At 53.0% G+C, this 10,790-nt stretch overlaps 1 protein-coding gene and 1 long non-coding RNA gene across 2 annotated transcripts; one reads left to right on the forward strand and one right to left on the reverse strand.

The window, feature by feature from the left end:
• Positions 1 to 160: 160 nt before the first annotated feature.
• On the forward strand, positions 161 to 3,206 carry LOC121347787. Its single transcript, XR_005954278.1, has 2 exons — positions 161 to 409; positions 2,916 to 3,206. It is a non-coding gene; the product is annotated as an uncharacterized LOC121347787 (long non-coding RNA).
• Positions 3,207 to 8,166: 4,960 nt separating this feature from the next.
• LOC121347788 (uncharacterized aarF domain-containing protein kinase 5-like) lies at positions 8,167 to 10,336 on the reverse strand. The gene is made up of 2 exons (XM_041426675.1): positions 10,018 to 10,336; positions 8,167 to 8,253 (listed from the first exon to the last, which is right to left on the reverse strand). The coding sequence occupies exons 1-2, from the start codon at positions 10,315 to 10,317 to the stop codon at positions 8,179 to 8,181; spliced, it is 375 nt and encodes a 124-aa protein (XP_041282609.1). The 5' UTR covers positions 10,318 to 10,336; the 3' UTR covers positions 8,167 to 8,178.
• Positions 10,337 to 10,790: the final 454 nt, after the last annotated feature.

Raw genomic sequence — 10,790 nt, forward strand, 5'->3', positions numbered from 1 at the left:
CAGGTGTGGGGCTGGGCAGGTGTGGGGCTGCTGGGCAGGTTCCTGTACCTGAGCACCATGGAGCGCGGAGAGCTGGCCAAGAAGATCGGCACCACCCCCGACATCGTGAGTCACACCTGGGCAGGTGTGGGGCCGGGCAGGTGTGGGGCACACAGGTGTGGGGCTGGGCAGGGGTGGGGCTGCTGGGCAGGTTCCTGTACCTGAGCGCCATGGAGCGCGGAGAGCTGGCCAAGAAGATCGGCACCACCCCCGACATCGTGAGTCACACCTGGGCAGGTGTGGGGCCGGGCAGGTGTGGGGCACACAGGTGTGGGGCTGGGCAGGTGTGGGGCTGCTGGGCAGGTTCCTGTACCTGAGCGCCATGGAGCGCGGAGAGCTGGCCAAGAAGATCGGCACCACCCCCGACATCGTGAGTCACACCTGTGGGACACCTGTGGGGCTGGGCAGGTGTGGGACAGGTGAGGTTTGAGACAGGTGAGGTTTGAGCCAGGTGAGCTTTGGGCCAGGTGAAATTCTGGACAGGTGAGGTTCAAACAGGTGAAGTTCAGGACAGGTGAGGCTCGGTACAGGTGAGGATTGAACAGGTGAGACTCGGGACAGGTGAGGATTGGACAGGTGAGGATTTGGACAGGTGAGGGTCAGGACAGGTGAGGATTGGATAGGTGAGGATTGAACAGGTGAAATTCTGGACAGGTGAGGATTGGACAGGTGAGACTCGGATCAGGGGAGGATTGGTCCGGAGAGGTTACTGCACGGTAAGGTGAGGATTGGACAGGTGAGGTTTAAACAGGTGAAGTTCAGGCCAGGTGAGGCTCAGGACAGGTGGGGATTGGACAGGTGAGAGGACAGGTGAGGATCGGACAGGTGACACTCGGAACAGGTGAGGATTGGACAGGTGAGGTTTGACCAGGTGAGACTCGAGACAGGTGAGGTTTGGACAGGTGAGGATTGAACAAGTGAGGACTGAACAGGTGAGACTCAGAACAGGTGAGGATTGGACAGGTGAGGATTGAACAAGTGAGGACTGAACGGGTGGGGTTCAAACAGGTGAGACTCGGGCCAGGTGAGGTTTGGACAGGTGAGAGGACAGGTGAGGCTCAGGACAGGGGAGGATTGGACAGGTGAGGTTTGGCCAGGTGAGACTTGGGCCAGGTGAAATTCTGGACAGGTGATGTTTGGCCAGGTGAGGGTTGAACAAGTGAGGACTGAACGGGTGAGGTTCAAACAGGTGAGACTCGGGACAGGTGGGGATTGGACAGGTGAGGTTCAAACAGGTGAGAGGACAGGTGAGGCTCAGGACAGGTGAGGTTTGACCAGGTGAGGATTGGACAGGTGAGGTTTGACCAGGTGAGGATTGGACAGGTGAGGTTTGACTAGGTGAGGATTGGACAGGTGAGAGGACAGGTGAGGATTGGACAGGTGAGACTCAGAACAGGTGAGGATTGGACAGCTGAGGTTCAAACAGGTGAAGTTCAGGACAGGTGAGGCTCAGGACAGGTGGGGATTGGACAGCTGAGGATTGAACAAGTGGGAGGACAGGTGAGGATCGGACAGGTGACACTCGGAACAGGTGAGGATTGGACAGGTGAGGTTCAGGCCAGGTGAGGATTGGACAGGTGAAATTCTGGACAGCTGAGCTTCAAACAGGTGAAGTTCAGGACAGGTGAGGCTCAGGACAGGTGAAGATAGTACAGTTGAGGCTCAGGTCAGGTGAGGATTGAACAGGTGAGGTTTTGACCAGGTGAGGATTGGACAGGTGAGATTCGGGACAGGTGAGGATTGGCCAGGTGAGGACTGAACAGGTGAGGTTCAAACAGGTGAGACTTGGGCCAGGTGAAATTACCCACACCTGTCCCTCACCTGTCCCAGACCTGTCCCACACCTGTCCCTCACCTGTCCCATCTCACACCTGTCTTACCTGTCCCTCACTTGTCTCACCTGTTATCTGTCCCTCACCTGTCCTTCATTCATCTCTTACCTGTCCGACATCTGTCCTCTCACCTGTCTCACCTGTCACTTACCTGTCCCCCTGCCCCTCACCTGTCCCACCCCTGTCCCATCTCACACCTGTCTCACCTGTCCCACCCCTGTCTCATCTCACACGTTTTCCTTGTCTCACCTATCCCCTGTCCCTCACCTGTCCTTTACCTGTCTCACCAGTCACACCTCTCCCTTCTCACCTGTTCTTCTGTCCCTCACCCTTCCCTCACCTGTCTCACCTTTCACCTCTCACCTGTCTCACCCATCCCTCACGTGTCCCACCCATCCCTCACCCATCCCTCACCTGTCTCACCTTTCACCTCTCACCTGTCCCACCCGTCCCTCACCCGTCCCTCACCTGTCCCACCCGTCCCTCACCCATCCCTCACGTGTCCCACCCGTTCCTCACCCATCGCTCACCTGTCTCCCATCTTTCACCTCTCACGTGTCCCACCCGTTCCTCACCTGTCTCACCTGTCCCACCTGTTGCTCACCTGTCTCACCTGTCTTTGACTTCTCACCTGTCCCATCTCACCTGTTCTTCTGCACCTCACCTGTCCCATCTCACACCCGTCCCACCTGTCTCCCCTGTCCCTCACCTGTCCCACCCGTTGCTCACCTGTCTCACCTGTCTCGCCTGTCCCATCTCACCTGTTCTTCTGCTCCTCACCTGTCCCATCTCTCACCTGTCTCACCTGTCTCACCCGTCCCTCACCTGTCTCACCTGTCTCTCCCCTCTCACCTGTACCACCCATCCCTCACCTGTCCCTCACCTGTCCCACGGTTTGGCCAGGTGAGGTTCAAACAGGTGAGACTCGGAACAGGTGAGGCTCAGGACAGGTGAGGTTTGGCCAGGTGAGTTCCGGGCCAGGTGAGGTTTGGCCAGGTGAGTTCCGGGCCAGGTGCGCCCCTGACCTCTCTCCCCTCCCCCACAGATCCTGGACGACCTCCTGGAGATCGACCGAGTCACCGCCCACTTCTGAGGGACCCAAAATCCCCCAAATTCCCCCCAAAATTAAAAAAAACAGCAACAAAAAAAATTTTCCCTAAAAAACCCAAAAAATCACCTAAAACCCCAAAAAATCCTAAAAAAAACCCCCAAAAAATTTCCTAAAAATCCCCCAAAATTTTTTTAAGATTCCCCTCCCAAAAAAATTTCCCAAAATCCCAAAAAATTCCCACAAAAGCCCCAAAATTCCCGTTTGTAATAAAACGCGATTCTCACATCTGGTTTTGGGGTTTATTTGGGGGATTTTGGGGCAATTCAGGACAAATTCGGGGGAGATTTTGGGGAAGATTTTGGGGGGATTTGGGGGGAAATTGGAGAAATTTTGGGGGAATTCAGGGGTGGTTTTGGGGGAAATTTGGGGGGATTTTGGGGTAATTCAGTGCCAATTTTGGGGGTAAATTTGGGGCAATTTGGGGAAATTTTGGGGTAATTCAGGGCCATTTTTGGGGGGGATTATGGAGGAAATTTGGGGTAATTTTGGGGTAATTCAGGGCAAATTTGGGGGGAATTTTGGGAAAAATTTGGGGTAATCTGGAGGGATTTTGGGGTTCACAGTGGCTTTGGGGCGTTCACAGTGAATTTTGGGGAGGGGGTTTTGGGATTTTTGGTATTTTGGGGGAGATTTTTGGGTGGGTTTCAGGTGGGTTTTTTTATTTTTAATTTTCTGATGAGTTTCGGTCGTTTCCCCAAATTTTTGGGGTTTTTTCGGGGGTATTTTTTCTCTTCTCCAGGTGTTTTTTTGGGTGTTTCCGAGTGGCTTTCACCCTGTTTTGGGAATTTTTTTGGGGTATATCCTGCGGTTTTTGGGCGTTTTCTGTTTTTTCAGACATTTTTGGGGGGGTTTCGGATGGTTTTTCTGGTGTTTTTTGGCTGAATTTCAGTTGTTTTGGGGTACTTCTGGGTGTTTCCAGCTGTTTTTCAGGCGTTTCCGGGTGTTTTTCACTGTTTCTGGCTGGTTCCCTCAAATTTTTGGGGTTTTTTCGGGTATTTTTGGGGGTATTTTTCTCTTCTCCAGGTGTTTTTTTAGGTGTTTCCGAGTGGCTTTCACCCCGTTTCGGGAATTTTTTGGGAGTATTTTCCTGCGGTTTTGGGCGTTTTCTGTTTTTTCAGATATTTTTGGGGGGTTTTCGGATGGTTTTTCTGGTGTTTTTGGCTGAATTTCAGTCGTTTTGGGGTACTTCTGGGTGTTTCCAGCTGTTTTTCAGGCATTTCCGGGTGTTTTTCACTGTTTCTGGCTGGTTTGGGGGTAATTTTTTCCTTTTCTGGGTGTTTCCAGCTGTTTTTCAGGTGATTTTTAGCATTTCCCACTGTTTCTGGCTGGTTTGGGGGTAATTTTTTCCTTTTCTGGGTGTTTCCAGCTGTTTTTCAGGCTTGGCCATTTTGGGTGTTTCCAGCTGTTTCTCAAGTAATTTTTAGCATTTACAGCTGTTTTGGGTAAATTTGGGTGTTTCTGGCTGTTTTTTGTTGTTTTTCAGGTATTTCCAGGTGTTTTTTCCTCTTTCTGGCTGGTTTGGGGGTATTTTTGGCCATTTTGGGTGTTTCCAGCTGTTTTCCAGGTGTTTCCCAGGCGATTTTTGCTGTTTTTAAGATGATTTGGTCTTTGTGTTTCCAGCTGTTTCTTGGGGTGTTTTTGGGCGTTTCCAGCTGTTTTTCAGGGGTTTCTCGGCCTGTTTCCAGCTGAGTTTTGGGGTATTTTAGGGTATTTTGGCTGTTTCCAGCTGTTTTCCAGGTGTTTCACCGATGCTCTCCAGCAATTTTCCTGTTTCCAGCTGATTTTTTGGGTGTTTTCAGGTGTTTCTGGCCGATTTTTGAGGTATTTTTGGGTGGTTCTAGTTGTTTTTCAGATGTTCTCAGGTGTTTCAAGCCGGTTTTTGGGGTATTTTCAGGTGTTTCTGGCTGGTTTTTTGGGTGTTTTCAGGTAGCTTTGGCTGTTTCTGGTTGTTTTTCAGGTGTTCTCAGGTGTGTCCAGACAAGTTCTGGGGTGTTTTGGGGTATTTTTTGGTGAGTTTGGATATTTCCTGTTGTTTATAATTTTCAGGTGTTCCCAACCAGTTTTGGGGGTATTTCGGCTGTTCCCAGCTGATTTTTTGGGTATTTTTGGGTGTTCATGGTCGGTTTTGGGGTATTTTGGGGTGTTCCCAGCTGATTTTTTGGGTATTTTTGGGTGTTCATGGTCGGTTTTGGGGTATTTTGGGGTGTTCCCAGCTGATTTTTTGGGTATTTTTGGGTGTTCATGGTCGGTTTTGGGGTATTTTGGGGTGTTCCCAGCTGATTTTTTGGGTATTTTTGGGTGTTCATGGTCGGTTTTGGGGTATTTTGGGGTGTTCCCAGCTGATTTTTTGGGTATTTTTGGGTGTTCATGGTCGGTTTTGGGGTATTTTGGGGTGTTCCCAGCTGATTTTTTGGGTATTTTTGGGTGTTCATGGTCGGTTTTGGGGTATTTTGGGGTGTTCCCAGCTGATTTTTTGGGTATTTTTGGGTGTTCATGGTCGGTTTTGGGGTATTTTGGGGTGTTCCCAGCTGATTTTTTGGGTATTTTTGGGTGTTCATGGTCGGTTTTGGGGTATTTTGGGGTGTTCCATTTTTAATTTTCTGATGAGTTTCGGTCGTTTCCCCAAATTTTTGGGGTTTTTTCGGGGGTATTTTTTCTCTTCTCCAGGTGTTTTTTTGGGTGTTTCCGAGTGGCTTTCACCCTGTTTTGGGAATTTTTTTGGGGTATATCCTGCGGTTTTTGGGCGTTTTCTGTTTTTTCAGACATTTTTGGGGGGGTTTCGGATGGTTTTTCTGGTGTTTTTTGGCTGAATTTCAGTTGTTTTGGGGTACTTCTGGGTGTTTCCAGCTGTTTTTCAGGCGTTTCCGGGTGTTTTTCACTGTTTCTGGCTGGTTTGGGGGTATTTTTTGGGTTATTTTGGGTGTTTCCAGCTGTTTTTCAAGTAATTTTTAGCATTTCCAGCTGTTTTGGGGAAATTTGGGTGTTTCTGGCTGTTTTGGGGGTAATTTTTTCCTTTTCTGGGTGTTTCCAGCTGTTTTTCAAGTAATTTTTAGCATTTCCAGCTGTTTTGTGGGAATTTTGGGTGTTTCTGGCTGTTTCTTGTTGTTTTTCAGGTATTTCCAGGTGTTTTTTCCTCTTTCTGGCTGGTTTGGGGGTATTTTTGGCCATTTTGGGTGTTTCCAGCTGTTTTCCAGGTGTTTCCCAGGCGATTTTTGCTGTTTTTAAGATGATTTGGTCTTTGTGTTTCCAGCTGTTTCTTGGGGTGTTTTTGGGCGTTTCCAGCTGTTTTTCAGGGGTTTCTCGGCCTGTTTCCAGCTGAGTTTTGGGGTATTTTAGGGTATTTTGGCTGTTTCCAGCTGTTTTCCAGGTGTTTCACCGATGCTCTCCAGCAATTTTCCTGTTTCCAGCTGATTTTTTGGGTGTTTTCAGGTGTTTCTGGGCGATTTTTGAGGTATTTTTGGGTGTTTCTAGTTGTTTTTCAGATGTTCTCAGGTGTTTCAAGCCGGTTTTTGGGGTATTTTCAGGTGTTTCTGGCTGGTTTTTTGGGTGTTTTCAGGTAGCTTTGGCTGTTTCTGGTTGTTTTTCAGGTGTTCTCAGGTGTGTCCAGACAAGTTCTGGGGTGTTTTGGGGTATTTTTTGGTGAGTTTGGATATTTCCTGTTGTTTATAATTTTCAGGTGTTCCCAACCAGTTTTGGGGGTATTTCGGCTGTTCCCAGCTGATTTTTTGGGTATTTTTGGGTGTTCATGGTCGGTTTTGGGGTATTTTGGGGTGTTCCCAGCTGATTTTTTGGGTATTTTTGGGTGGTTTCAGGTCGTTCTGGTTGTTTTTCAGGTGTTTTCAGGTGTTTCCAACCGATTTTTGGGGTATTTTCAGGTGTTTCCAGCCAATTCTTGAGGCATTTTAGGTGTTCCCACCTGATTTTTTTTTTGGTATTTCGGGTGTTCCCAGCCTGTTTCAGGTGTTCAAGGCCATTTTTGGGGTGTTTTTTTGTGGTTTCAGGTCTTTCTGGTTGTTTTTCAGATCTCAGGTGTTCCCAGCCGGTTTTTGGGATATTTCGGGTGTACCCAACCGGGTTTTTGGGTATTTTGACTGTTTCAAGCCGGTTTTCGGTGTATTTTCGGTGTTCCGGGCTGGATTTTGGGGTATTTCGGCTGTTCCGACCCGGATTTTGGGGTGTTCTCAGCCGGATTTTGGCGTATTTCGGGTGTTCCCAGATGAATTTTGGGGTATTCTGGTGTTCCAACCCAGATTTTGGGGTATTTCAGCTGTTCTGAGCCGGATTTTGGGGTATTTTTGGGTGTTCCAAGCCGCTTTTTGGGGTATGTTCAGGTGTTCCCAGCCAGATTTCGGGGTATTTCGGCTCTTCTGTCCCGGATTTTAGGGTGTTCTGACCCGGATTTGGGGGTATTTTGGGCTGTTCCCAGCCGGATTTGGGGGTCTTTTCTGTGTCCCAGCCGGATCTCAGGGTGTTCCCAGCCGGATTTGGGGGTATTTTGGGTGTTCCCACCTGGATTTGGGGGTATTTCGGGTGTTCCCAGCCGGATTTGGGGGCATTTTCTGTGTCCCAGCCGGATTTCGGGTGTTCCCAGATGGATTTTGGGGTGTTCCCAGCCGGATCTGTTCCCAGCCAGATTTGGGGGTATTTTCTGTGTCCCACCCGGATTTCGGGTGTTCCCAGCCGGATTTCGGGGTGGTTCCAGCCGGATTTCGGGGTATTTCGGGTGTTCCCAGCAGGATGTTGGGGCATTTCGGGTGTTCCCAGCCGGATTTGGGGGCATTTCGGGTGTTTCCGCGGGGGGGTGGCGCCCCCTAGGCGCGCAGCTGCTGCTGCAGGTGCTCCCCGAGCGGCAGCGCCCCCCAGCGGCTCAGCAGCCGCAGCGCCGCCGCCGCCAGCCGGAAGCGGAGCCACTCCCACCTGGGGGAGGGGACAGGGGGTCACGTGGGGGTCACACCCACACCTGGGGGTCACACCCACCTGGGGGTCACACCCACCGGGGGGCGGGGACAGCACACCCGTCCCTCACCTGCGGGCCATGATGCCGTACCTGTCCGCGGGCGCGCCCAGCGCGGCGTGCACGCTGCGGACGGTGTTGATGTTGCGGAACACCAGCAGCGGCACCCCTGGGCACACCTGAGCACACCTGTCACACCTGTCACACCTGTCACACACAGACACACCTGAGCACACCTGTCCCTCACCTGCGGGCCATGATGCCGTACCTGTCCGCGGGCGCGCCCAGCGCGGCGTGCACGCTGCGGACGGTGTTGATGTTGCGGAACACCAGCAGCGCTCACCTGGGCACACCTGGGCACACCTGAGCACACCTGTCACACCTGTCACACCTGTCACACACAGACACCACTCACAGACACACCTGGGCACACTCACAGACACACCTGGGCACACCTGGGCACACTCACAGACACACCTGGGCACACCTGAGCACACTCAGAGACACACCTGAGCACACCTGAGCACACTCAGAGACACACCTGAGCACACCTGGGCACACCTGGGCACACTCACAGACACACCTGGGCACACCTGAGCACACTCAGAGACACACCTGAGCACACCTGAGCACACTCAGAGACACACCTGAGCACACCTGAGCACACTCAGAGACACACCTGAGCACACCTGAGCACACTCAGAGACACACCTGAGCACACCTGAGCACACTCAGAGACACACCTGAGCACACCTGAGCACACTCAGAGACACACCTGAGCACACCTGAGCACACTCAGAGACACACCTGAGCACACCTGAGCACACTCAGAGACACACCTGAGCACACCTGAGCACACTCAGAGACACACCTGAGCACACCTGAGCACACTCAGAGACACACCTGAGCACACCTGAGCACACTCAGAGACACACCTGAGCACACCTGAGCACACTCAGAGACACACCTGAGCACACCTGAGCACACTCAGAGACACACCTGAGCACACCTGAGCACACTCAGAGACACACCTGAGCACACCTGAGCACACTCAGAGACACACCTGAGCACACCTGAGCACACTCAGAGACACACCTGAGCACACCTGAGCACACTCAGAGACACACCTGAGCACACCTGAGCACACTCAGAGACACACCTGAGCACACCTGAGCACACTCAGAGACACACCTGAGCACACCTGAGCACACTCAGAGACACACCTGAGCACACCTGAGCACACTCAGAGACACACCTGAGCACACCTGAGCACACTCAGAGACACACCTGAGCACACCTGAGCACACTCAGAGACACACCTGAGCACACCTGAGCACACTCAGAGACACACCTGAGCACACCTGAGCACACTCAGAGACACACCTGAGCACACCTGAGCACACTCAGAGACACACCTGAGCACACCTGAGCACACTCAGAGACACACCTGAGCACACCTGAGCACACTCAGAGACACACCTGAGCACACCTGAGCACACTCAGAGACACACCTGAGCACACCTGAGCACACTCAGAGACACACCTGAGCACACCTGAGCACACTCAGAGACACACCTGAGCACACCTGAGCACACTCAGAGACACACCTGAGCACACCTGAGCACACTCAGAGACACACCTGAGCACACCTGAGCACACTCAGAGACACACCTGAGCACACCTGAGCACACTCAGAGACACACCTGAGCACACCTGAGCACACTCAGAGACACACCTGAGCACACCTGAGCACACTCAGAGACACACCTGAGCACACCTGAGCACACTCAGAGACACACCTGAGCACACCTGAGCACACTCAGAGACACACCTGAGCACACCTGAGCACACTCAGAGACACACCTGAGCACACCTGAGCACACTCAGAGACACACCTGAGCACACCTGAGCACACTCAGAGACACACCTGAGCACACCTGAGCACACTCAGAGACACACCTGAGCACACCTGAGCACACTCAGAGACACACCTGAGCACACCTGAGCACACTCAGAGACACACCTGAGCACACCTGAGCACACTCAGAGACACACCTGAGCACACCTGAGCACGGTGTTGATGTTGCGGAACACCAGCAGCATGGGGGGGGGCGGCGCGCGCAGCACCTGCAGCACCTGCGGGAAGCGCCGCGCCGCCATGCTCTGCATGTAGCCCCGCTCCGCCGCGCTCAGCTGCCCCTCGGCGCCGCCGCGCAGGTGAGCGCCGGGGGGGTCCAGGTGAGCTCCGGGTGGGTCCAGGTGGGCTCCGGGTGGGTCCAGGTGGGCTCCAGGTGAGTCCACGTGAGTGACAGGTGAGTCCAGGTGAGCGCCGGGGGGGTTCAGCAGGTGAGAGTGGCGGCTCAGGGGGCGCTGCAGCAGCATCTCCGAGAACAGCAGGTAGTCTGGGACAGGGAACGGGCAGGTGACCCCCCAGGTGACCCCCAGGTGTCCTCAGGTACCCCCAGGTATCCTCAGGTGACCCCAGGTGTGCCCACGTAACCCTCAGGTGACCCCCAGGTAACTCCAGGTGACCCCCAAGAGACCCTGAATGACCCCCAGGTAACCACCAGGTATCCTCAGGTGCCCCTCAGGTGTGCCCAGGTGACCTCAGGTGCCCCCCAGGTAACCCCCAGGTAACCCTCAGGTAACCCCAGGTACCCCCAGGTGTGCCCAGAGGTGCAGCAGCATCTCCGAGAACAGCAGCGAGTCTGGGACAGGGAACGCGCAGGTGACCCCCCCAGGTGACCACCAGGTAACCTCAGGTGTCCTCAGGTACCCCCCAGGTGACCCCAGACAACCCTCAGGTGACACCAGGTAAGCTCAGGTGACCCCCAGGTGATCCCCAGGTAACCCCA

This window comes from Onychostruthus taczanowskii, unplaced genomic scaffold, assembly GCF_017590055.1.
Source record: "Onychostruthus taczanowskii isolate IOZ18803 unplaced genomic scaffold, ASM1759005v1 scaffold924, whole genome shotgun sequence".
NCBI lineage: Eukaryota > Metazoa > Chordata > Aves > Passeriformes > Passeridae > Onychostruthus > Onychostruthus taczanowskii.

Coding starts and splice junctions, on each gene's coding strand:
- LOC121347788 (XM_041426675.1), bottom strand. CDS start 10,317: ATGCTGCTGCAGCGCCCCCTGAGCCGCCACTCTCACCTGCTGAACCCC. Junction 8,254..10,017: donor TGCTGCTGGTGTTCCGCAAC/ATCAACACCGTG, acceptor GTGTTCCGCAAC/ATCAACACCGTCCGCAGCGT.